We start from the raw sequence: 24,329 nt of genomic DNA, 5'->3' as shown, positions 1-24,329 counted from the left end.
TCCCAATTCCTGTTGGACTGCGATTTCCAGTTAACAGAAGGTCCTCTGTACCGAAGCAATGTACGAAGAGCATTAAGAGGTACCCGTGCCAGGTTTCTGTCCGTCGTCATGTGAAATCTTCTGGCGTCCTTGGGATGAGTATATGTTTACAGCCTTCCATAATTCCAGTCACCAACCTACCACCAATTTTGATTAGGTACCACCTGTACGTCTGTTGACCGCTCTCGAGAAATAATCTCAAACTTCCTCCTCATTTTGGCTTGCTCCGTGAGATTCCACCCACTAGGATCTTCCGCTGAATGTTTCGCTATCGTCAATATCTTCACATCCCTCTTCAAATCAAGTGAATCATCTACATCTGCTTCATCTCCTCTGTCTTTCTTCAAACATTCGTCTTCTGTTGATTCAGCGCCGCTGCTAGCTACTTGCCCCGGCGTTGCATGTTTGTCTGCGCGACTGCGCCGCCTTGGAAGAACTTGGACCTTACTACGAATTCCGAAGCATCGTCAATACAGGGTTTTCGATTTTCGTAGAGGAATGGAGTGGGTATAATTTCCAGGAAGTGTTGGCGGAGAAAAGCGGATAGGTTGGATCACAGGCAAACTCGACGTGAACTTCGGCAGAGGATGAGCGTAATGGGTGGGAAATGGGAGTGAGATTGGGCGACAGTGTCGGAGGACAAGGTGGTTATCTGTGAAGATTTGGAAAATACTCGTTGAATTAAGTAGGAGGTATTCGCACCTTCAATACCGATAGCACTCCCTGAATCTCTGAAACACAAAGCACCGGATATATCGATTAAAGAAAACTTCGTCCTGTTGCTAGTGAACGGATGGTGAAATAGCCAGGTGGGAAACCGTTAGATCTGGATTCTAGAGATGGCTGAGGAGAAGAGGATTGCATCGATCACAACGGAGCAATGGTAAAGTGGGGTGAGGAGAGGTCTGGCGCCAATTATATGAGCGAGGCACTCTCAGCTTTAGATTCCTTACTATACTGCATCAACGGCAACAGAAAGTGACAGAACCTCCAAGTCAAGACTGTGATAAGTTGAAGTCTCTTTAATATACTAAATGCCTGGAATGAAAGCCCGGCGGGTGGCCACGACCAATTCCTATCACTACATAACTAGGCTTGGAAGCGGGAACAAAGCGATTTCTACGAAGTCCGAATCTGGTGCGTATACGCTAAGAATACCTGCGTATCCAGCCTTTTATTTCCATAACTTAATAATAATGATAACATGTTTGTTTTTCTGTCGGTTTGCTTTATGACAACTGAGCAGCAAATCCCTTGTGTGTGGCGTGAAGGACTGTGTTAGCGGCCATAACCTCTGTCGACCCAGATATCTTGGGTTAAAGCATGAGCGTTGGTTGTGTAGATCCCCATTTCGGCAGCTTCATGTAAATCGAGCATCATGCGTGACATGAGCGTTACTGATATACTACCAAGTGCGAATCATCGAATCGGCACAATATCAATCAGAGTATGTGGCTCACCATCCAACAAAATTAGAGAAGTTGCCTTGTAACCGCTGGGTAAAAAAGGGTATTGGTGTCAGACGTTTTCATGAATTCTTGGTTGATTAACATACTCCAGGTGTCTAGGGGAAGGGTCAATGTGAAGGAAAGCGGAATAAGGATTACATTCACTTGACGTACGTAGAACGAAATGATGTTTGCAAGATTGAGGGATGCCACAATGCTATAGAAGTGGTATTGAGAATAGAATGTTGAGAATTTCCGTTCGCTTACAAAAAGTAGATGGATCCTTTTCAATGGTTCATCGTTAACGATTGGACTTAGAAAAATCACAGATGCACCACTGACCGTCTCTAACTACGACGGCAAAAAGTGAGACCCCTAGTCTATTCGTGCCTATCGGAAGACGGTGGTGATATCCTTTCCACAGCGTCAAGGCAAAGAGAATCGTATCTAAAAGAAGTATGCCCTCCCATCCTATTGCCATTTCTTGAGAACACGCGGGGTATTAGTTTAAGGTAAACTCGATAAACTTCGTTAGACAACTTACTGGGACCACCACTAAAAATTCAGGTTAGGTAAATTGAAAGGATTGAACAGCAAAAGAACTCGCTTTGACGAGACATTGCGACAGCCCTGGCTTAAGGACGTTAGGTTTGAAGTATTTAACCCATTAACGGTAACTAACTAAATACGGAGTGTGAATTTTGAGACTGAAAAACGTGACAACGCTTACAATAATGCTTGTAGCGGTTCCTAGCGCGAGCACGCCCAAAAAGCAGACGAGGAACCATCTACGACAGCCATAGAGTGCGTACACTCTTAGAATGAGTATGCCTATCAGAAAGGTAAATCATCAATTTTTTGGTGAGAAATAGAATGAGCGCCTGTCCAAGGTACTCAGAACGAACCACTCACCAGTGACTATAGCTTGCGTCAGCGCTATGAATATTCTGTGGTAGAGCACCAAATAGCGGCAACTATGATTTGAAACTAATGATTCAGCGGTGATATTGACATGTACTAGGCGTTACAGACCTCTAGCAGAACAAAAAACCATTCGCGGCCTAAGTTGCATTCCAATAAGATCATACAGTTCCATATTCTCACCGATAATGTTAACGAAGACGAGTATACAGGATATGCGGCCGCGATGTTCCCGAAGAACGCAAGATAGCGATTGAAGAGGAATAGATATCGACTAGAGTTTCTAGACCGCTTCCATATCAACTTGATTTCGGCGTCTACAGGTTCGAGGTTGTGTATAATAAATTGCGAGAGGAGATTGAACGCACCTAATGTTAATAAATGGTCGTAATAAAGGAGCGCTAAGGAGCAAACAAATCAATGGATCAGAGGGACGCCAATGTACGGATTGCTCTAGTACTCACCTAGAGCAGAGCTGAATAAGATATCCCCAAATTGGCTACGTATGTAGTGCTTAGGTTTAGATCCAAAGTAAGAACTGGGAACCTTACATGTATTCCAGTTCAGATGCAGTCGACATTGCCAAAGGAGGTGCGAATACACAAATGCAAACGCAACACCCTACATATAGTAGTCTGACATGAGCCCCTTTCCGCCCGCCGCCCTGTTCGAAAGTTATATAAGCGCCCATGAATTGAAAGTCCGACGTTGCCGCACCTGATATTTATGGAAATGGCAAAGCGATTGTTACCGAACTGCTTATTGAGGTGAAAATATTTTCTTCTGTCCTTCTGTCCTATATCATTGGGAAACAAACAATATGAGCAGGAAGGAAATGATTTTTCAGGAAAACTAGTACAGGCCGTTCCAACTCGCTTCAACTCGCAAAGTATGAACACCTGCCACTAATTTGAAGTTGAGCTGTAGGTGTAATAATATACAAGGCTTTGTCATTTCCTAAGTACTCACTGCCTGGTCGCAAATTTGACATTGTCATCGTTTGCATCTGTTAACAGTGGCCGAGGCCAAATCTATTGAGAAGAGATGAGATCAAAAGCCAACAATTTGTTTTATCAGACGTAAGATAATACTCGCTGAGCAGTGCTCTAGCCCTATACAATCACGACGTTCGCGGGAACATTTTAGCAGCTGCGTATGGAAAGTATACGATAGTGGGCTAGGATATACTCAGTACTACTTTAGTTCGACACACTAAATCATAAATGTCAAAAGCTGTTGAGACGCCAACCCCAGACTGACCTGTTTGCTAACTGCTACGAGTTCAGTACATTCAGTAGTCAGTTACAAGTTTCGTACTTCTCAATCACCAAATCATAAACAAATAAAGAAGGAACACAGCAAACTCGAGAGTAGTTGGAACCAATCCTTTATTCCATGACCATGTTCATATCAGCTATCTTAGAGTGTTCAGAAGGTTCACGGGTTTGCCGCTATTGACGATACGTACGTATACGAGAGGTTCTGGCAGGACTGAGAAAATCTTGCGCTTTGTACGGATGGTGCATTTGATTATACATCGATGTAGTTATATTGTCTTCCGTGAATATCTATAATCTCTGAAAGCATTTGTAAGGCACTAGCGGAAACAATACCCACACAAGTTGAGCGGCGGGAGAGAGGCAACCAAAACGGTCTAACTTCAAGATGTTCAGAAACTTCGATTTAAGACAATGATAGGACTACGTACATATACTACCGTTGTATTCCGGAGCTACAGTAAATTTAACGACGATACTCTGATCGGTAAGAATATTTAAGTCTCGCAAGCAAGATTTTACAAGAGTGAAGAACAGTCGTTTACCCATGGGCTACCCTCCCCCTTGGCATCCGTTTCAGGCTAAGAATAAATCAACTTCAAGTACCAGTAGCAAATTCATCCCAAACGATCACGGTCAGCCCAATAGAGGGTCTAGAAAACGTGAGACGCTACACCATGCAAGGGAGCCCGAATTAAATTTTAGCAAATAACTTCTTGATTTGGAGCCAATAAGCACTAAGTACTCACGGAAATGGGTCCCAGCGCGGGAAGATAAGCAAGTCTTAGGGGGTTTTGGGGAGGGTAACATTAACAATGAGCCCGCAAAGGTTACGCTACTGCCATGAATAATTCTGACAAAGGTAGTTAAAGCATATGATTACTACTGTAGTTGAAGGAGTATGGGATATGGAGGGTGCTATACAAAATTGATAATAGAATATGTGAATAGAAGAATAGAAATAGAAGACGAAGGTATGCTGCGAAGTATTGCACTAAGTAACCAGGAGTTTAGGGTAAAATAATGCTGCAGCGAGAAGCTTGCCAGCTCTGGGTAATTGAGCGCATTAGAGTAATGAGTGTAAAGAGTGAAAAAGAATAAAATAGACATACCGACGAGAACGAACAGAGTATAAACATATGACAAGTAAGTTAGACACAATGTACGGCCATGAACACAAAAGTAAAAATCAAAATATAGGAATGGAAAAACATATTGAGAATGTGCCCAGCAAATTCTATCCCTGAAGATGAAATAAAGGAACGCAAGCAGGAGATACGAGAAATCAAGACAGCACCGAGTAGGAGAGAAGAGAGATAATGAAGGGTAGTGGGCACTATTCTTGACTCATCACTTTTGTCCTCGATAAATCACCCAAATTCACTGCGTTGGCCAGACGTTCCAGAGCCATAATCATCCTCTGGCTCATCCTCATCGCTCTCTCCCGACCCAGAATCACCACCACCGCTACCACTGCGGTGTCCTTCACCAGCAGCACTCGCAGGGCGACTGTTTCCATTAGTCTTGCTACTCCCGTTTCCTCGCGCACGTTCTCGATCCCGTTTTTTGATCTAATGTAGAAAGTAGCAGCAAGAAAACAACAGAAGTTTTGGAAAGGGGAGCGAAATAAAAACAAGATGAGTAAGAGGAAAGGTTGAATGATTATGCTACGCACCAGTTTTGCATAGACTAACCCACATGCATTACACAGTGTTCGTGGACCTATGAGTGACAATAAAGACGATGAGTGACAGATACGAAAGGCTGTTCGAACAGTAGACAGCTTGCACGGTTTGTGACAGCGCTAGTGATCTCGAAGGGAGAATTCACTGTGACATAGAATGTCAAAGATTCGAGAAGCGAGTACCTCAAGACATAGAACGAAAGAGAACGAATCACAATCCAAAACCCTAAGGGTGAAGCGAGAGGAACCGGAAAGGCTTTGAACTTACCCATAGGTCCCCGCCTCCACTCGGGAGTTGACGTAGCACCACAGCCTAAACAGGTTTGTCCATCCTGTTGTGCCGGGGGTGGGTTAGAAGAGGTCATCCCACCTACAACACCAGGTTGCGGTTGCGATGGCGGCTGAGAGAGTGGTTGCGAGGGCGAGAACGAATGCTGCTGCTGTCCCGACGGCGGTTGTGCCAGTGAAGATGATGGCACTGGATGTTGTTGGTTCAAAGCCTGTGGAACCGTAGACAATCCCAAGTTCGACCCGCCGAGTGGAGGTGACTGTTGTGAGTTTTCCGGATAGTCGTTTGTGTGCCTCTGTGAGAGACAAACAGACAAAAAAGGTAAGTTTGTATACAAATGAGAATTTCAGATTGATGAATTCGCAATCCAACATGTTTAGTGAGCAAGAGAAGAAAGAGAAGATCGAGAAAGCGAGATAGAGTGTGTAGAGTATGTGAGGGAAGAGAAAAATGAAGAAATTACGGGATTTGATGGAGATATGATATGAAGATCAGGGAAGATTGAAGATGAGATGTAGAAGAGCAGATTAAGAAGCTGTTGAAGTAGCAGAAGGAGATACGAAAGTAAAAGAAATGAACGTCGGCAAAACGGAAAGTAGAAGGAGGATATGAGAACCATGCTGGAAAATGCGTTCTACACATCGGGTTCGGGATGGGAGATGGGAGACGGGCGCGCGCTTTTGATGATCAAATGCCGAGATTATTATCAAAATAAAGTTTTCAGAAATAGAAGGCAAGGTGGGCGAAAGCGGAACAGTAAAACAGATCTGAACACAATGCCCTCCATAGCAGCACCATATGCTGAGACGATGCAATCAACACAATAAATGATGAAAATTCAAAAACAAAAACTACAGAGCACATAGAAATCGCGGGGACGCCGGAGAAGAATTGGCAACGTACCCGCTTCAGTGATCCTGGCGTAGAAGCCGAAAGCGGCGGTGAGTTTTCGTTGGCAAACGTGTGGGTGTGCGGGCTTTGAGTGTTGTTTTCTATACGATTTCTCGATGTGGGCGACGAGAGGCGGTTAATACCATATCCTTGAGAGGGCGGCATCGTATGACTCTGATGGTAGGTGACCGATGGTGGAGGCGAGATGGTGGTGGTGGCAGTAGGAGTAATAATGCCAGCAGCAGAGTTAAGCACTTGAGCGGCATACGTGGCAGCTTGCATCATTTGTTCCAAAGTGTTTCGATGGGGCGACCGGAATGTTGACAGAGTTTCGCGTAACGGTGATTCGACGAATTTTATTTGCTTCATGAGCTGTTGACAAGGACAAGAAAGGAAAAAGTAAAGAAGAATGAGTTTAAAAAACAGCTTTACGAAGTTGAGGCATGCGCCTGTTTACCTGATCATAATCTAACCCAGTAAAAAGATTGGGTGATGCGGGTTGAGAATTTGTGTAGCTTGACGGAGACTCTTCTTCTCGTGGCCGATATTTAATCGTCGGGGGTCCATTGAAAGACGACTGCGGAGGAGAAGGCTGATGATGACTATGCATCGAAGCCGTGCGGTCATCGTATCCTCTAATTGAGCCATCATTCGAAGACAACGCTGGAGAATCCTCTAGCCGACCTGGAGCAGAGTTGTATGTGTTCTCTGGTGCCACGGTCGATGTTAACGGAGGAGAGAGCTGCTGTTGCTGCTGGTGATGGTGCTGAGGCACATGACTAGGATAGTGAGAGTATTGATTTGTCCAGCTTTCGTTCGACCATTGTTGTTGAGGCTGCGGTGGAGGTGGAGGTGTGTGCTGAGCCGGTGCAGACTGTGGAGGAGCGGGCTGACCATGAGTTATATAATGGCCTTGTGAGCCATAAGATGGATGCGCTGATGTGTAAGCCGCTGACTGGCTTGGTGGTGGTAGTGGAGGCTGCGGGTGGTACTGTGCATGCGGCGAATGCGGAGGCGGTTGGGACGTACGCGGATTCCTCAACGGCGGCGGATGCTGTACTGGAGATGGTTCATAGTTGGTCGGTGGAGGAGGATTCTGGTACTGATAATTGTACTGAGGTGCGAGTCCTTGGTGAGTTGGGTGATAAAGATAACGACTATCTGCGGCCATTGTGATGTCCAGACGCGTCTCGACTAACCAAAACGTCGCAGAAGAGTACAGAGACCTGTTCGGAAACAGACAATTTGGGATGAAGCCGGATTAAGTCACGATTTTGCCCCGGGTTCCAACGGCACAACAAATTGCTATAAAACGATAGTTAGTTGGAAGAAAATCATTATGACAAATCGTATACAGATCGCTGGTAGCCCTTTATAAAGACAATATTCGAGAAAAAAAGCAGGAAAGGAAAGACTCACAGAGGTATTATCTCGTCGCTTGGTCCAGCACAACAGAAAAAAAATAAGGTTAAATTTCCCCTGCTAACTTAGTTGTTGCCCGAGAAGTTGATAGAGTAAAATACTGTCGATATTAGAACTGCTGTTCCCTGTCAAATTGACCCTAGAAGAACGGTCAGTTTGAGGGCCTGCTGAGGCTAACCTTTCGCAGTCGACCGCTAAGAGTGGTAACATGGACAGAGGCAAACTTTAGCAATTTACCCCAACCGGCCCGGTATGTCATCACTATTGTTGTTGAGAAGCCTGAAAGTCTTAGTTCCTCTCATCTGCTTCTCATTTGCTTCTTACTTCAGTGATAACAATTTAACGGTATCCGAATCCGAAGCGTATTCCCATCCATAAAAGATGCGATTGTTCAAGCTGTATAATGTATTGTGTGTGGACGTGTGATGTGTAAAACAGGTGTACGAAATGCGTATTGCGAAGTTGTATGAAGAACGTCAAACTGAAAAAAAGAACGGGAAGATAGGGAAAAGGTAAAGATGAAAAGCAGTGACATAGTACGGTGAATGGCTAAAAAGAACAGTCTTGATGCTAAATGAATGGTTCGATGCATGGTTGCAATGGATTCTATGGAACAAATAGTCATCCGACACTATGAGCTCGGAACACTGACCAGTTATTCCGGGTTTGATCTTCGACTGAATGGAAGTCGAACAGTATCGCGTTTCCTCCATCATACATACGAGCTTTTTGCCTCCCCAGCTCCCTTTTCCCTGTTATCTCCTCTCCATTTGGTCTGCTTCGGTAGCATTCCGTTCACCCCATTTCCAACAGTTTGGCCACCGGTGCCCATCGGCTCGTACCCCGCATCGTCCTCATAATTGTCTTCATCGTCCCCTTCTTCCTCAGAATCATGCGTCGCCGCCACCGGCGCTGGCTGTTGCGATTTCTTCGCAGTGGACAATTTACTTTGTCCGCTAGCAGCAGCAGCAGCACGTTCCCTCGCTCTCCTCCTTCTCTTCAAAACAGTCTTCCTCCTCCTGAGAGCTTTTCGATACTCTCCTTCGTCCCCGAAAAACAGTTCATACTCGCAGAATACACACAGCCATTCATCTGCGGGATTAGTCAGAGATGTCGATAATTGTTGTTGTTCCTGAGCCTGTGATCGTTTGCTACGACTGCTTCGCCGGGGCGGTATCTCAGCTGATAAAAACCGTATCGGGAACGGACCAAGATCATTCCCGTTCGCTTGATTCATACCGTTCGCATTAGACGGACAACCTCCAGCAGTGTAAGGTAATCTGGAAGGGACATAGTTACGCAGATGATGTGGATTCGAGGCGTTCGCAAGCGCAGAACGCTTTTTTTTCTTCCCGTTCCGAGATGACTTGGCATTGAAACTGGGAATGTTATCCGGGTTGTTCTGCATACCGCCGGCTCCATATGTCTGACCATCCAAGGCAGGATCTAGGAACTCAGGTGGTTGGTTTCGAAGCTTCTTATCTGTACGTGCTTTACCACTCCGTTTCTGTCGGGACGATCTGCTGCTAAGAGGAGACGCCACAGCGCGAGTGGCAGCAGCTAAACTGGCTGCGTTAGACGCCTGCCGTGCCAATTCATCCTCAAACCGGCGACGGAGAGTGGCCACCTCCTTCTTAGTCGCAGAAAGTCGGTCAGCGGCTAGAGGAAGCATTACATGAACGACCGGTGACGAAGTTCCCCCACGTGGTGAACGAGAAGATACACCCCAGATGATGTTGATAACCGAAGGAGAATCAATTGTATAGTAGAAATAGAATTTATGAGTGGATGAAGAGAGATTATCGGGCCCAGGAACTCACTAGCGCTATAACACACAAAAGTGAAGTCGCTTCCAGGAACCTGCACATGAGACTCCTCATCATCTTTCAATCTTGACGAGACACTTCTCGCCATTCTCGGTCCCGCTCGCTTGGAAAGCTTGATTTTGAGAGAAGGCTTTCCACCTACAGGTAATGGAACCAGCGCATCATCTGGCGCGCTGGAAGAACTCGAAAATGGATAAGCACTGTTACTTGAGAGAGCTTGATCCAATGCCAGCGTGTCCCCGAGAGACAACGCGCCCAACACCGCTGCAAGTTGTCGTTTCCGAACTTTCAGAGTCTCTTTGTGTTGCAATCCGGCAAGGGTGACAGCAGAAAGTCGAGTCTTTCTACGACCTAGTAGACGACGGAAAGTTGACATTGACGATTTTCCTCCTTCCCCTGCTCCTTCCCCTCCACCATCACCTTGGCCCGTATTACTGTCGTTCGCTCCGGCCTCCAACGTACCCGTAGGAATACCTATCATCAACGGTCCGTCGGGATCCTCCGCATCTTCCTCACCGGAAGTAGCGTCACGCGCACCTTGAAGATGCGACGTGTTCGCTGGTACTTTTCGTTTTTTGGCATTCCCTGGTTGGTCGATGTAATCACCATCGCCACGATCAGAATGTTCGTCTCGGTCTCGAAGACTGAGATTGTGGATTCCAAGTCCAGCTAAACCAACACCAGGCGATGATGCGAGATTGCCTGGTTCGAGGTCGGATAGAATATCTGAGCCAGGATGAATGTAACCGGGCTCGACGGCGTTTGCGAACCCGTCTGCAACGGCATTAATATTAGCAGCAGCAGCATCTAGGATCGGAAAATAATATGACTGTAGAGCGTCAGCATGTGCGAGTAGCTCTTCCGCTGTAGCGTCGGGACCCGGAAGCGACAAAGGGATAGGTGGTAAACCTGGCATATGCAACGAGTGTGGCACGCCATTAGTTTCAGCAACAAGCATCCTCGGCGTGTTCCTTGAACCAGAGTCAATGTTATTGGTTGTACTGGAATCGAGGACGGAGAAGTGGGTGGAAGAAGTCCGTCGCCGTTTAGGCAGTGGCTTTACCCGACGTAGAGTAGGAAATTCCGGAACGTCAAAGATTGGCGAAGATACGTTGCGGCACATTTTCGGAGAATGTTCAAAGAGTTTTGGGTATGTTGGATATAGTACGGGTGTTATTATAAGCCAAATAATCGATTGTCGAAATCGATGATAGATTGTCGTCCGCTTCTAAAGACACGACAGCGGTCCTTTTGATGTATATTTCCAGGATTACAAGCTGTGAAGTAGACTCGGAAGAGGGCGAATAGATGATTTCGATGGAGCTATGAAAGGTGTTGGTCAATGGTGGAGTGCTGATAGTATTATGGAGGCCCCAACAAAGTGTTTGGGATCCAGAGCGGCAATTATACCCCACAGTACAACATATACCGAAGAAACAGTACAAATTGGGAAACTGCACAAAGAAATTGCATAGAAAATGAGTGACGTGGACTTACCGCTGCACCTAGTTGTATGTAAACTGAAAGAATCGGAGCGTAAGATTCGAGGATGCAATGACCTCGACGTCTATATAAGCGCGATCCTTCTCAACAAGCAATCCTTCGTGAAGAAACGAGACTTGAAGGAAAAGAAAGAAGAAAGTATAGGCAAGGCAGAGACAAGCTGGAAACGGTCCTCCCCGAGAATTGAATCAATGGATGATGCCGAAGCCGGGCAATCTGTACACTTCTGTACATCACCCCGAATATGTGTTCTTGCGTCTGCTTTTATTTCAAGATGTATATTGTATAAACTACGATAATAGCCTACGGAAACAGAAGCAGTGCGAGTATAGTAAGTGCAGAGCGAAGGCAAAACAAATGTGAAAGGTAAAAAAATCTCTCGACAGACCCTTGTATGTGTACTGATACAAATGCGATACTCTAACATTACAGTAAGATGCAGAAATTGTCTCGTACGTATCTATATGTGGGTATACCAATACCAGTCCAGATTGGAGGAAAGGAAGATATATCCGTTCATCGTTCTATCGTGTCGCAATACATGGAACGCTTGAGGAAGAGGAGGAAATGCACAAATGTGGAAGATGAATGCTGAAGGAATGGGGTGGGGTATAATGGAAAAGATGTATCGCGAAACGAATGAAGACTGATATTGCAGAGGCAAATAAAGAAAAACCGCATGATGGAAGATGCTCGTGTCGTGGTTCGTCCCACATCTAATGCTTGAATGCTGTGAGTACATTATATATGCAATCACGAATCAAGGAAATTAGAGAGATGTTGTACACCTTTTGCAAGTGAGCATACAACGCCGTATGGGATGATTATTGGGGATACAGATTAGAGAAGCGAGCAGCAATTCGACGAGACAATTTAGTGGAGAGCAGCGCATGAGAGTCGAAATCGAGATAATAATAGTAGTGATGAGAAAATAGAAAACCGAGGTGAGAGTCGACGACGAGGTGTTTCTAGGGCATTAAGTCGACGACTCAAACATGTAATATGTGGATTTTGTTTGCTTGCTTCTGATGAGGTTCCGTGGGGCATGGGACGTAAAAGGCAGTGGTTGACAGGGAGCATAGAGGGTATTTCGAAAGCCAGGCAACCTGTCCAACGGCTCTACGAAATATTAGGAGAAAATTTACCACCAGCCTCCACCTCCACCACCAGAGCTTCCACCGTATCCTCCACCGTACCCACCTCCACTGCCGTAGGAAGGAGGTCCTCCTGCGCGGCCACCATAGCCCCCACCAGAGGTGCTATGACTAGTGTGGTTACCATATCCACCTCCACCTCCACCGTAGCTGCTGCCACCACCAGCACGGTAGTCACGACCACCACTACGGCCACGTCCACGGCCACGGCCACGGAAGGAGCCACCGAACGAAGCCTCATGAGCGCTCACCTCAAGCCAGCCAGGAATCTCTTGATTGGCTTCTCGGAGGAGTTCAACCATTTCCTTCACGATGTTTTTATTACCCTTGTTGTAGAAGGCAGTGCTGACACCAGTGTTACCAGCACGTCCAGTACGGCCAATACGGTGAACATAATCGTCGATATCAGAAGGCAGGTCATAGTTGACAACATGTGTCACGTTGGGTATGTCCAATCCACGAGCAGCGACGGCGGTAGCAACCATGATTGGGGTCTGTCCGTTACGGAAAGTTTGAAGGGCCATCTCACGTTCCCGCTGAGTACGGTCTCCGTGAATGGAGGTAGCATGCCATTGATTGTGGATCAGGAAGTCGCTTAGCATATCCGCCATGCGCTTCGTCTCCACAAAGATTAAAGTAAGACCAGCGCTTTCGTTGGAGTGAGAGTTAAGGATGTCCAATAGAACACTCCTCTTGTCGTTGTCCTCGACATACTCGAACTTCTGGGTGATGTTCTCGGAAGTACTTCCGACACGACCAACACTTAAGAAAACGTAGTCTTTGAGGAAGTCTTTGGCGAGAATTTGGATATCACGAGGGAAAGTAGCACTGAACATGAGGGTTTGACGGTCGTGAACACCGGGCATATCTTCACCCTGAACGATTCTGCGAATCTGGGGCTCGAAACCCATATCAAGCATACGGTCAGCCTCGTCAAGAACCAAGTACTTGACATTGGCCAAACTGATCTTGCCGCGCTCAATAAGATCCACAAGACGTCCAGGTGTGGCAGTGAGGAGATCACAGCCTCGCTCGATTAGGCGGATTTGCTGAGAGATATCGGCACCACCATAAACAACAGCCGGACGAACCCAGGATCGGTAAGCAAATTTACGAGCCTCGTCATGAATCTGGGAGACCAGTTCACGAGTGGGAGCAAGAATGAGGGCCGTGGGAGTAGCCCTACGACGTCCACCGTAGCCCGTAGGCTCGCCGATGACAGCGCGCGGTCCCATAGTGAAAGAAGCCGAGAGTATAGGGAAAAGAAAACCTCCAGTTTTTCCCGAACCAGTCTATGCAATGATGGAGTGTCAATCAATATGATAAACAAAAAATCATGAAAGACGCTACTTACTTGCGCACAAGCCATCAGATCTCTCCCGTTTGCAACGATGGGAATAGAATACTTTTGAACGGGAGTGGGGGTTGTGTAACGAGCATAAGTAATATTTTCCAACAAGACTGGATCAAGAGGAGGACTAGTGAAAGATGTGACAGGCTCTGGGACGTCAGCACCGGTAGCTTCGACGGGAATATCGTCGTATTTTTCAAAGTTGATACCGGTATGTTGCTTGGAGGGATCATCAGCTTCGCCGTAAATCTCCTTCTCCATGCGCATATTACGACCGCCGACAATGTGTTTGCCGTCTTTCCAAGCGCCATAGCCGAACATTTGGTTTTCTTTGGGTTGGTCACGGGGAGTGCTGCTCCAATTTTGGGAGGGAGTACGTTCACCCCAGCCTTGTCCTCCCCCTCCACCGCGATTAGTCGAGAAAGATCCACCGCCTCTACCTCTATCGGCAGGTCCACCTCTTGAAAGAGGAGTTCCTCCACGAGAATCATTCCAGCCATTTCTACTGTAAGCAAATCATTAATAAAAGGCTGAGCAGAGGGTCGAAGGCACGCACCTGGGAGCTGGAGAAGGAGAAGGAGAAGGAGAAGAAACAGCCCGCTGCTGACTTCTCATGTGAGGAGGAACATAAGCGGATCGAGACAGGTTCATAGAGTCTAGGAGAAAAAGGTAGCCGTCATGAGCTGTCGGAAAAAGAGACAGAGTAGCATCCAGCGCACCAAAATGACTCTCAAGACCTGTGTTGTCATTTACAAGTGCATTGGTCATATTATAAGGAAAAATAATAAGACAGAAGAGCGTTTTTTGAGGGCAGTGGGGAAGAAAAAGTCAGTATTTAACCAGTCTAGATGACGGTCGCTGAAGAAATTGGAGCGAAGAAAATTCGCAAGTTAAGGCGATTACGTGAATCTGGACCTGATTACCAATCAAGCCGGGCAGCCTTTGCTCTGCCTTCAAGCTCTGCCTAGCTCTGCCTCCAAGCTCTGCCTCATTCTGCTGAATCTATAACAAATGCGACTGCGTTTTCCTATCATATATGTATTATTCGTGTATGTAGCAGTCCCTTATTTAGAAGATTTACAAGAACTTGAAATTATCTGAGAGACCGGAGTAGAAAAATCGAGCGCCAAGTTCCAACGTACCATAAGCACGACTGCAACGCCGGATTTCGACAGGAGCTATCTTCTCCTTCCAGAGTCGCGCGCGGGTGCACATGGGAATAAATCTAGTTACTGGAGACTGGCCAGTGAAAATGTTTACAGACTTTCTGGCTTGAACAGCGACGTTGACCACAGATTATTTCCAGGGCGCACGCGATGCCGCAGCGAAGCTGAACACACTCAGACACCCGTATCCAGAATGAAAACGTCCCCTGAGCGATTCCCCAGAACAATCTTCCCGCTTACTTCGCCCAAAGCGCAGAAGGTTATATCCTCTAGAGAATGAAGTGTGCCATGGAAGTTAAAGACCACAGATCTCAGCCATAAATGGAAACTTGCCTCTCAGGTCGTAAGATTGAACGGAGTAAATGATATGGCCATCGAGAGCCTGTGTAATAAAGTCAAGATTGTCATCCTGACTGATCGAACCCTCCTCTTCTGAACTATCCGAATTCCACATCTCCAAATCTAAATCCGATATCATCTCTTGACCATTCGACGATGACGGATTCAGTCGACATGAAACGATTTGCTTCCACGTAGAGCCACGTCTTCGTTCGATCCATACCGCCCTCATGCCCTGAGGACCCAGAGCGTATGTGCTCACGAATGACGAGGAGCGCACAGAGTTTACCGAGTCAGACCGAGGCGTTGAGAGACGCTTCTGAACGGCTCGATCATGGACTGCCGCATGCGAAGAACGCGACGTTTGCAGAGTGTTCCGCTGCCGCTGATGAGCTCTAGAATAGAGCGGGATATGATTAGCCATAGCGTATACTGCTGCTAGATGAACATCTAGTATTGGTGGCTGGGATTGCTCGTGCCGCGCTGAGGGTATAGTGATGTTGGCGACAAAGTAGAATAATCCTTGTATAACATCCGAGGCCAACATCTTCAAAGTGTAACGAGTTCCGTCATATCCAGAAGAGGATGATTCTTCTTCAGTCAGTGTTTCTGATTCAACTTCCGCTATCTGAACATCACGAAAACTGTAACTTGGGAAGACGTGTCTGAGCGAAGGCAAAAACGGCGGAGGAACTGATGGCGATGCTGAATGGGTAGTGGGATACAACTCGATAGACCGAGTCTTGAAAACGAAGATATAATGATCGTTTAGTATTCGTAGGGATAATATGGTGGTAAACTGGACATCGTTTAAATGAGTTGATATGATCAGAGATTTTAATGACACCCACCATCTCCTCCAACTCATCTGACTGAATATTCGAAGCCAATACCGTTGACCTGATAACATCCTTTGCATCCTCGGACCACTGGGCGAGTTCGATCAAACCCAATTGAGAAAACGCTATGATTCGTTCACGAATGAATATTTGCCTAGCAACCCGAGACGATGAAATAGAAAAGGTACGAAGGGGTATGAATTGCAATTTTGAAGGAGACTCTGATAGTAGAATTTGGTAGAGAACGGCCACCCATGTTCCAGGTCTAGAGATATCTGTAAGTCTATTGAGATGTTTCATCGCTCTGGAAACCTACAGATGCGCCCTCGTAATCACAACCAGTAGCTTGTCCTCCGTGTGGGCGACTTTGAAAGACGTAGTCTTGTCATTCCCCGTATAGACAAAACACCATCGTCGATCCTCATTAGGACTTTCCGCATCCCATAAATCCATGTACCCATCCATATAAACAGCAAGAATCCATCGATCCGCGAATATTTCCAAGCCAAGCAAAAGCTCTCCGCGCCTGTTCTGTAACTTCACTGGCGGGGTTTCTCTTGGGATGAGCCATAGATCATCAATAAGTTCATTGGAAATGACTAGAGACTCTAAAGCATCCGTTGACCAGGCTTCGAGATTACCACGAGCATTTGGTGGGAGAGGTAGTCTTGTACGTTGTTCTTGTATAAGATCATGCCATATCAGTCTGTCTTTGCTAAGTTCGGCCAGATAAGTGCAAGTCTCTAGGAATATTCAAAAGAAGGTTCTACGATCCATAGTTAATTGGCAGCACCTGTCGTAATGAAAGGATATCCGAAGTGCTCAAGTATTTCAAAACCTCTAGAATAACTTCAATGGGCAAAGAGATAAAAAACATTGGAGATATGCGAAGTCCATGAGCGCCGGTCGTCAAGTAAACAAGCGCGCGACAATACACTCAGCTATTGTGACTCCCACTGCCAGTTACCTTGATTAATGGTTTTGAAAGGTTTTGACTGGGTAGCAATTTATATTCTATCAGTGTGTAAGGTATTCAACTTCAACCAATTGCTACTGAACTTATGCCTAAGTCATATTCGTGTACATACACCCCTATTTTCCATCGATCTGAAGGGATTGCATCACTGCCCGAGAAAACTTGCTCCGACTTCGTATCCGTGGACCGTTGAAGAAGAGGATCTGAATGGTTAGAAAAGAACAATCAGTCTCATGTGTTCCACAATCTACAGACGTTTGGATAAAATACTCACGAAAGGTATGGGCATCAAAACACATGCGATACAACCAAACAGCGTATTGGCCCATTTGTAGCTCAATTTCGCGTACATTTGTTGTGTAAATAGCGGAAAGACTGTCGCTGCCAAATTTCGACACAGGCTTTGTCCCGCGAGAGCGGAAGAGGCGAATGGGCCATAGCTAGAGATAAGCATGAGAAAAGAAAGCCGTGAAAGAATGACGGTGGTAGATACCAATCGGCCAGATACGTGAATACAGCAAGGTAAATTATGAAGGTGCCATAGAGGAAGACCTTCAAGGTGTTATTGTTCAAATCCTATGAAAAGAAGCAAGACTCGGAACTTACGGTCATTCCGATTGTTAAGGCAATCCAAGGAACATATGTGAACGTCGACCAAGCGTAAATGAACATCCCACAGGGAACAAGTATCGCAGCACAACAAGTCAGATATAGCCTAGCTTCGGGTCCCCGAGTTGGGTAATTTTGACTGAAAGATGAACAAGGGCATAAAATATCTACTTATCGATCAAGATCAAGTACGCACCGATATAGATGTTCTTGAAAGAAATTTGTCGAAAATCCGAGAAGTGAGCCGATTCTGCAATGAATTCGATACTCAGCTGTGTGAGATTTTGATCACCAGTGTGTAAACCTACACGAATGTAACGAAGATAGTTCCCACTTGTCCTGTGTTAAACCCGTGTACGGTCCTGAAAACTGAGCCGACCGACCTATAAAGGGATATCAAATCAATATAATATAGGACCAGGCCGAATACGTACTCGATCAAACAAAAAAAAACACCCCATATAAAACCTATCCAGATCTGCAGGAAAGAGAAAATGTGTCACGATGAATGGCTGGATACAAGAACATTATAATGAATCCCTACACTGAAGCTCGCAACAACTGGCTCTGTTGTAAGCAGATCTGAAGCAAAATCAGAGTGCCGCCTGCATTGTTTGAGAGTTGACTCACGTATTGGTCTCGTACAAGACACCCAAATGAGTGTACTAAGCTTGACACGTTCGTCCTCGATTCTAGCACGATATCTTGGGTTTCCAGTCTCCTTCCTCATTCTTTTGGCTATACGCATTAGAATTATAGACGAACGCGTCTCTTTCATAATGAGTGGGACAAGGACTAAGTAGAAGCCGGTTACGCTAAAACTGTGTGAGGGTGGAGATCCAAGGTCGAAGTAAGTACGTAGAGATGTGACATACATCATCTGTATCCACTGTATCCATCGCCATTGTAGTCGAGGATTCATCTCTACCCATCCAGCGTAGATGGGTCCAAAGCCAGTACCACCTACGGCTGCGACGGCAAAAAATGACATGGGAAGACCCCGTCTGGTTAATAGAGGACGTACCAGAGATAAGAGTATAAATAATCGTAGGGTCAACAAATGAAATGACATACTCATACGACTGCCATATATCCGCGATGGTGCCACCAACCATAGTTGCCCAGGTGGAGCCAAATGCTCCTTGAATGAATCTGGCTATAAGGACCGTTTGAATGTTGTGAGCCCTAAGGAAAAGTATAGAAAAGTCAGGTTATGAATGGCTGGTTTCAACACATCGTTCACAGGATGTGGCAGGCGGCGGTACTCACAATGCAATTGCAATGTACATTAACAAAACCCCAGTAGCTGAGATATAATACAACGGTTGCCTTCCGACTTCCTCGCTGAAAGAAGCCGTCACAAGAGGAACTATACCAAATCCTAACGCGTAAAGACTGAGGCCTACTGTTGCCTGAAACTCGGTACAGTTCAAGTCGACCATCATTGAATCGAAACCTAGGTTGTAAGTGCTTGCGTTCGAGGCTGGATGATCATGAGGAGGAATGTCATGGAATATATGATCAGTATATATTATCTAGCACAAAGGATCGAGAGCGAGAGCAATGAGACTTACAAGCCAAGAGAGTCGAGAAACACGCTAGGGCGGTGATTGCCCATTTTTTCGAACGCGAAAAATTAATTGGATTGCGAAGATCTCCTTGTTCAAATTCGATCTTCAACAAGAACGCCGGACCCAGGACGAGATTAGCGCAAGAGCTGAAAGGCAGAATTCCACAAAGCGCTTTGACTCACATACAGAGGGTCATGTTGCTCAGTGGACTCGATTTCAATCTCAGCTACACCTTCTTTCACATTATACTCTTTCGAATTCGGCCGTTTCGAAGAACTGAGGAGCATCGGATCGATGTTGGATTCTCGAACCCCCTCGGCCGGTTTCAGTATGACATCTTCGACTTCGGGTTCAACGAAGATCGTGCTGGCACCGGGTGAAAGAGACGCAACAGTAGTCTTATTCTCTTGGTCATTCTTCATGAGGTCGACGTCTATCTTAGACTTTTATTTATGTCGAACCCAGGAGAATGATGAGCGGTCAAAGAGGGAAAGAAAACGAAAAATGCCGGAGTAAAGTTGGCCATTATTAGCTTAACCGGGGGTACAACTATGAGCCGTACTGGGTTCAAATCCGGAAATCGGACACGGACGTACGAAAGACACGGACGAAGCTTACAATTAGTATAAACCACCTTTAATCGATACGAGCATACAAGGGAAATAAAATGGGTATACGCCCACTGCAATTTTGCAAACAACGACGAATCCAGGTCTGAAATCCTTGTGCATCGCTTTCCGATCAAAAAATAATGGCGACTTGTACAAGAACATTCGCGTCATCCGTCCCACGTCGAGATGGATGAGAAGGGCAAATCTATGAGACTTTGGGAGATATGCAGATATGTATATTGCATGGACACACACCTGGTTCAGTGCTGCAGCTATATTAATCATTGGTCTGGACTTTGGGTGCTTGCGTGACACCTTCAAGGCTTCTGGTAATCCAAAAGGTATTTAGAAGAGCAAGTCAAGTAGTTGCGACGATGATATAGAAGAGGCATGGTTTGTGGATCGTTGGTGTCTGCTTCGTCCAAGGCCAATCTCTCGATGTTAGTTACTCGGGCGATGAAAAGCTCGGACGTAATAGAGGGAGGGGAAATCTCGTTCTCGCTTTCAGCATCTCCCGACCCCGACCGCGAGTCATTCTCGAAATCTCTTCCTGAAAACCCCGGATCATCCAACAATATTGGATTTGTTGCCAATTTACACGATAGTGCACCTAGACAGCCTTCTAGGACCGGTATCCCTTCGCGATTTAGTGTAAACTCGACTTCCTGAAAAGGGTTCGGATGCAAGTCCGGCCTAGAAAACAGAACAGCTGTCGGTGCCTGGGTTGCAGAGAGGATATTGACAACCATGTCGGACGGAGGATCCGGATGAGCGCTACGTAGGGAAGTGGCCATACGCGAAGGTATTCTGAGCGAAAACGCGACCAAAGGATATGGGTCCAAGGCGATAGAGGAGAATGATGATAAGGTAGCGCCGTGGTAGTCGTTGGGAGATGTATCGTTATAATGTAAGAGAGACGTTACAACAGCTACTGGTTGAGCTGATTCTCTCAGCAGAGATCGAAGTCTCTTTTTAACTTCATTATTGGTAGTAGTAGAGAAGTGTGCACGCTGTACGATGTGGCGCTGCAGGTCTCGCGCCAACATTAAGGTCAATTTGCACTGTGCAGACGCGTTGAAACGGGATTTGTAAGCACCACAGACAATTACATAAAGCCGTGAGGTAGGCTTTTATCAGCTTTAGGCCAAGCAGATTTTTTCATGCCCCACACTTGGTCGCATTCAAGCAGTTTGGACCTATCCCAATGCGAGGGGTGTAGAAGAGGTTGCTAGAGTTTGATGTTCAACTACAGCATGTGATTTTAGACTTATTTCGAAGGTAGTCATTTGATTCTAACTCTGCTCTCTCAACACCGTTAGGCAGGAGACGGTATCCCTATGTTCGATAAACAGAAAGGGCGTTCTTTTCCCAGCTAGAGCTTGGCCTAGGAGAAGGCAATCATGTTCTTACTGAGCTCGGATGTTCAAAGCCGTCGGAACTTGGAAGTTTGCAAGGTTTGTCGTATTCATTATCTTTATATCTCGCGCGTCCATCACGGTCTGAATCTATTTCTTTGAGGTACAACCTCCCTGGTTGATTACCAAGGCAAACGCTGAGAAACAATAGATTATTTTCCATATCGCCCACATTGTACTATCCCCCAAGTCGAATGTGACTTTTGCTTCTATCAGTTCAAGTTATTCGATCTCTTCAGTCGTTCATAATTTGTTGAAGGCGAAAACAACATGGAACACTGGGCTGCAATCTTCAGTAGCCCGTGTGCGTCGAGAACAGGCTGTTATTGTTGGTTTACACCTTTGACATACTGAGAAGTTGTTGAAGTGGGAGACCAACCAAACTCCAAGAAACGTGCTGAAAAATCAACTTCACAGAGTGACGCTGAACAAAAGGTCAGCGAAACACGATATCGAAACATGCTACACTCACCCAAATCATAGAACTGGCTTTTGGAGACATCAGGCATTTGGTGGGCGCAAGCGTCCAGCGGGACACCGAAACGCTTCGAAGAAAGGGAGGTCATGAGTTGAAATCTTGGAATACGATGAGGACACTTACTTTGGGATGCACTTTGTGATGAGGTCGGAGCCCGAGATCAAACGCGGCAGCGATAGGTCCGGTGTTTCCAGCATCAAGGAACTCTTGAAAGATATCGTCGTGGTCGTAAAACGCGTCCAATGACTCTATGAGTCGAAGTAGAGCAGGAGAACGCAGACCTTGCGCAAAGACATCTTTCAATTTGCTGTTCTGTCATGTCAAGATAAGTTTATTAACTTATCGTCAAACGTACATGGTTTGACACTCACTAGTGTAGGAATTTTGAAGCATTTGTGCATGAATAACATCAGTGCTGCACGGGGATTACACCGCGCCAGAGCATACGGTCGTTCAGAGTGCCAGGCTCTCGAATGCATCAACAGGGAAGCAAACCGGTTTTCACGATTCAACAGAGGACCCCAATCGGCCAAACATGCTTCAATTCCAACATCATCCATCATATCCTTCGTATCGACCCTATCGAAACATGCACCCTCGAAAATCGGTATAACGCCCGTCGAAATGCCCCTGGCAAGGATCTGGGGGTCAAATTGGGTCAGGACGAAGTTGACGTTAAGATTCTTGACTTGGTATGCGAAACGGCGAAATTGGTCTTTGAGATAAAAGAAGAGACATCCAAAGATGTCGGCGGATTCTATCATGGCGATTTTACCTCCAGATACTTGGATCAAGGTGGCATTCCAGCCTTGGAGAGGGTTGAAGTCACCTTTGCCCAGCCAGGTGCCTTGGGACGAAAACATGAGACTAGAATAAGGAGTTCAATGTCAAATACTATCACTTGAGCGCGAAATATCAACATACCGATTTGGATGCGTGAACCTGCTCGTATCAACTGCAAACGGAGCCAGTACACCAGTCTCTCGAAACCGTTTGAAGGCCATCCGATGGTTGGGCCTCAGTCTCGAAAGGAATCGATCCCAGGTGTCCACGTTCTCAGGAGCAGCAAGCACCTTCCAACGATTCTTGAGCGCTACAGCCAAATTATACGTCGACATAAACATCTCTAGTGGCGATCTAACCCCGGCGACAGTCTGCAATGAACAAATTTTTCCTTCACCGCGTGTACTCAAGCATGTTCGAAAGGAAAAGTCGCCGGTGTGACCATCGTACTGGCTTCCGTAAACATCGTCAAGACAACGTTGAAGGTAGGCGGCGCTAGGGGCGGATAGGGCGGCGGAGTACATCAGGTGAACTGCGAGCTCTGCTGCTTCGTCGATGGAAGGTTCTGGGTTGAGAAGAGCGTAGAGGATGACAAGGTCGCGGTTTATGATAATCGGATCAGAGTTGTTTATGAGAACATCGAATCTTCCTTGGTAGTTTGAGGGGAGGTTGTTGACTGTTTCGATTAGGTTCCTAATGTCCGCACAGGCTTATGGACCGCAGAGTAAGCATTAAAAGTGCAAGAGATCCTCCAAAGGAAGGAGACTGACCTGCGAAGCAGAGCTTATAATTCTTATCTGTGGACTCTATACCTTCGTTCTGGGTCAGGTTCAGAGCATCGAATGCGGGAAATATGAATGAAGAGGGAGAGAAAGTGGCAGAGGAACATGCGAATGAGGGTGGCCGTTCCTGTAAAACCCATTCTGGTTGCCAATTCCCTTCAAGATAGGGATGCGCACAAATTGAACTATGTCGAGGCCAGTGCTGTTTCTGGCACCTTTCCGAGCAATACTGAAAATAGATAATTCGAATGAGATCAGACACATAGACTTTAGAACTGACTTTCACTAATTGACACTGTAGTAGCAACGGTTATTGATGGATGAGTTCCATTCATCACGAGGTATCTAATCATACTCACTCGAGGACACGATATGAAGCCTTGCTCTGTACATCTCCTTTGCGCTCGAACACGCGTAGATTGGTTGGCGCACATGATGTGTCGTATTGGTTCGCCATATGGACCTGAACCGAGTCCAAAAGACATGAGGTTTTCAAGAGACAAGATTTGGGTCGATCGTTCTTGGAGATGTGGGGTTTGGAATGAAAGAAGGCTGTTGTTGTCCGAAGATCGTTGCCTCTGGATTCTTCCAATCATGTTCTGGTATATCGAATTGGCCCGTACAAGAGATTTTACTCTCCCCAATCCGGGTACAGAGGGTGCTAGTGAAGCCGTCGGTGAAGACGTAGAGGGGACCATGGCTACAGTAAATCCAAGCCTGGGATTTGAAAATTAGTTGATCTAGGCAGAGTTCTTATACTGAATCGCTGCCCAGAATCCGAGGGATTCATTGTCCAGTTACGTACGAAGCCTTCTTTTGAAATATTTCGAACGAGGATTTTTCGATGGAAGATGTAGAATGGTACACTGTTGGACATATAAGGCCGCAAAAAGCCTCGAGTTTGCATATTATAGTCAGAGTCTGCAATGTTCTTGCGTATAGTTGTAGTCGTTGA

At 46.1% G+C, this 24,329-nt stretch overlaps 9 protein-coding genes across 9 annotated transcripts; 1 reads left to right on the top strand and 8 right to left on the bottom strand.

Annotated features, from left to right (window-relative positions):
- Positions 1–1,317: 1,317 nt before the first annotated feature.
- On the bottom strand, positions 1,318–3,399 carry C8R40DRAFT_1066612 (uncharacterized protein; the record flags this gene model as incomplete). Its single annotated transcript, XM_046225797.1, has 16 exons — positions 1,318–1,444; positions 1,500–1,534; positions 1,662–1,704; positions 1,755–1,770; positions 1,830–1,970; positions 2,032–2,042; positions 2,131–2,168; positions 2,218–2,275; positions 2,300–2,318; positions 2,400–2,461; positions 2,520–2,521; positions 2,592–2,725; positions 2,777–2,809; positions 2,873–2,946; positions 3,126–3,204; positions 3,378–3,399. 16 exons carry the CDS (start codon positions 3,397–3,399, stop codon positions 1,318–1,320), a joined length of 894 nt encoding a protein of 297 aa, XP_046089937.1.
- Positions 3,400–5,049: 1,650 nt separating this feature from the next.
- On the bottom strand, positions 5,050–7,197 carry C8R40DRAFT_680571 (uncharacterized protein). The gene is made up of 3 exons (XM_046235858.1): positions 6,562–7,197; positions 5,361–5,953; positions 5,050–5,256 (listed from the first exon to the last, which is right to left on the bottom strand). The coding sequence occupies exons 1-2, from the start codon at positions 6,916–6,918 to the stop codon at positions 5,408–5,410; spliced, it is 903 nt and encodes a 300-aa protein (XP_046089936.1). The 5' UTR covers positions 6,919–7,197; the 3' UTR covers positions 5,050–5,256; positions 5,361–5,407.
- Positions 7,198–8,683: 1,486 nt separating this feature from the next.
- C8R40DRAFT_1066610 (uncharacterized protein) lies at positions 8,684–10,920 on the bottom strand (the record flags this gene model as incomplete). The annotated part of the gene is made up of 2 exons (XM_046225796.1): positions 8,684–9,630; positions 9,792–10,920. 2 exons carry the CDS (start codon positions 10,918–10,920, stop codon positions 8,684–8,686), a joined length of 2,076 nt encoding a protein of 691 aa, XP_046089935.1.
- A 178-nt stretch (positions 10,921–11,098) lies between these two features.
- Positions 11,099–11,745, top strand: C8R40DRAFT_680438 (uncharacterized protein). Its single transcript, XM_046235857.1, has 2 exons — positions 11,099–11,666; positions 11,733–11,745. The coding sequence occupies exon 1, from the start codon at positions 11,276–11,278 to the stop codon at positions 11,597–11,599; it is 324 nt and encodes a 107-aa protein (XP_046089934.1). The 5' UTR covers positions 11,099–11,275; the 3' UTR covers positions 11,600–11,666; positions 11,733–11,745.
- A 696-nt stretch (positions 11,746–12,441) lies between these two features.
- C8R40DRAFT_1036799 (DEAD-domain-containing protein) lies at positions 12,442–14,456 on the bottom strand (the record flags this gene model as incomplete). The annotated part of the gene is made up of 3 exons (XM_046223613.1): positions 12,442–13,746; positions 13,809–14,310; positions 14,362–14,456. 3 exons carry the CDS (start codon positions 14,454–14,456, stop codon positions 12,442–12,444), a joined length of 1,902 nt encoding a protein of 633 aa, XP_046089933.1.
- Positions 14,457–14,661: 205 nt separating this feature from the next.
- C8R40DRAFT_1087306 (uncharacterized protein) lies at positions 14,662–17,047 on the bottom strand. Its single transcript, XM_046227373.1, has 6 exons — positions 16,943–17,047; positions 16,466–16,890; positions 16,391–16,414; positions 16,162–16,333; positions 15,305–16,109; positions 14,662–15,240 (listed from the first exon to the last, which is right to left on the bottom strand). The coding sequence occupies exons 1-6, from the start codon at positions 17,024–17,026 to the stop codon at positions 15,146–15,148; spliced, it is 1,605 nt and encodes a 534-aa protein (XP_046089932.1). The 5' UTR covers positions 17,027–17,047; the 3' UTR covers positions 14,662–15,145.
- Positions 17,048–17,241: 194 nt separating this feature from the next.
- Positions 17,242–19,727, bottom strand: C8R40DRAFT_1158813 (MFS polyamine transporter; the record flags this gene model as incomplete). The annotated part of the gene is made up of 14 exons (XM_046229782.1): positions 17,242–17,328; positions 17,400–17,565; positions 17,619–17,677; positions 17,732–17,873; positions 17,931–17,984; positions 18,043–18,117; positions 18,169–18,212; positions 18,279–18,316; positions 18,365–18,549; positions 18,610–18,738; positions 18,809–18,919; positions 19,004–19,217; positions 19,309–19,408; positions 19,488–19,727. The coding sequence occupies 14 exons, from the start codon at positions 19,725–19,727 to the stop codon at positions 17,242–17,244; spliced, it is 1,644 nt and encodes a 547-aa protein (XP_046089931.1).
- A 267-nt stretch (positions 19,728–19,994) lies between these two features.
- C8R40DRAFT_1087287 (flavin reductase like domain-containing protein) lies at positions 19,995–20,991 on the bottom strand. The gene is made up of 2 exons (XM_046227372.1): positions 20,074–20,991; positions 19,995–20,017 (listed from the first exon to the last, which is right to left on the bottom strand). The coding sequence occupies exon 1, from the start codon at positions 20,960–20,962 to the stop codon at positions 20,234–20,236; it is 729 nt and encodes a 242-aa protein (XP_046089930.1). The 5' UTR covers positions 20,963–20,991; the 3' UTR covers positions 19,995–20,017; positions 20,074–20,233.
- Positions 20,992–21,574: 583 nt separating this feature from the next.
- Positions 21,575–24,325, bottom strand: C8R40DRAFT_680240 (uncharacterized protein). The gene is made up of 9 exons (XM_046235856.1): positions 24,180–24,325; positions 23,734–24,091; positions 23,655–23,669; positions 23,363–23,603; positions 22,734–23,301; positions 22,181–22,676; positions 21,933–22,121; positions 21,804–21,876; positions 21,575–21,755 (listed from the first exon to the last, which is right to left on the bottom strand). The coding sequence occupies exons 2-9, from the start codon at positions 24,070–24,072 to the stop codon at positions 21,655–21,657; spliced, it is 2,022 nt and encodes a 673-aa protein (XP_046089929.1). The 5' UTR covers positions 24,073–24,091; positions 24,180–24,325; the 3' UTR covers positions 21,575–21,654.
- Positions 24,326–24,329: the final 4 nt, after the last annotated feature.

This window comes from Lentinula edodes (genome assembly GCF_021015755.1).
Source record: "Lentinula edodes strain Le(Bin) 0899 ss11 chromosome Unknown C8R40scaffold_5, whole genome shotgun sequence".
In the NCBI taxonomy this organism is placed as follows: Eukaryota; Fungi; Basidiomycota; class Agaricomycetes; order Agaricales; family Omphalotaceae; genus Lentinula; species Lentinula edodes.
This window is presented reverse-complemented; position numbering and strand designations above follow the sequence as displayed.

Excerpts from the sequence above, each read along its gene's own strand:
- C8R40DRAFT_680571 (XM_046235858.1), bottom strand. The coding sequence starts at position 6,918 with ATGAAGCAAATAAAATTCGTCGAATCACCGTTACGCGAAACTCTGTCA. Across the intron at positions 5,954-6,561 it reads CGCCAGGATCACTGAAGCGG|AGGCACACAAACGACTATCC; the intron begins GTACGTTGCCAA and ends TGTCTCTCACAG.
- C8R40DRAFT_680438 (XM_046235857.1), top strand. The coding sequence starts at position 11,276 with ATGAGTGACGTGGACTTACCGCTGCACCTAGTTGTATGTAAACTGAAA.
- C8R40DRAFT_1087306 (XM_046227373.1), bottom strand. The coding sequence starts at position 17,026 with ATGTTTTTTATCTCTTTGCCCATTGAAGTTATTCTAGAGGTTTTGAAA. Across the intron at positions 16,334-16,390 it reads GGAACATGGGTGGCCGTTCT|CTTTTCTATTTCATCGTCTC; the intron begins CTACCAAATTCT and ends ACCCCTTCGTAC. Across the intron at positions 16,110-16,161 it reads CAGATGAGTTGGAGGAGATG|TTTACCACCATATTATCCCT; the intron begins GTGGGTGTCATT and ends AACGATGTCCAG.
- C8R40DRAFT_1087287 (XM_046227372.1), bottom strand. The coding sequence starts at position 20,962 with ATGTTGGCGCGAGACCTGCAGCGCCACATCGTACAGCGTGCACACTTC.
- C8R40DRAFT_680240 (XM_046235856.1), bottom strand. The coding sequence starts at position 24,072 with ATGGTCCCCTCTACGTCTTCACCGACGGCTTCACTAGCACCCTCTGTA. Across the intron at positions 22,677-22,733 it reads AGGTTCACGCATCCAAATCG|TCTCATGTTTTCGTCCCAAG; the intron begins GTATGTTGATAT and ends TCCTTATTCTAG. Across the intron at positions 21,756-21,803 it reads AAGCCAGTTCTATGATTTGG|CGTCACTCTGTGAAGTTGAT; the intron begins GTGAGTGTAGCA and ends CCTTTTGTTCAG.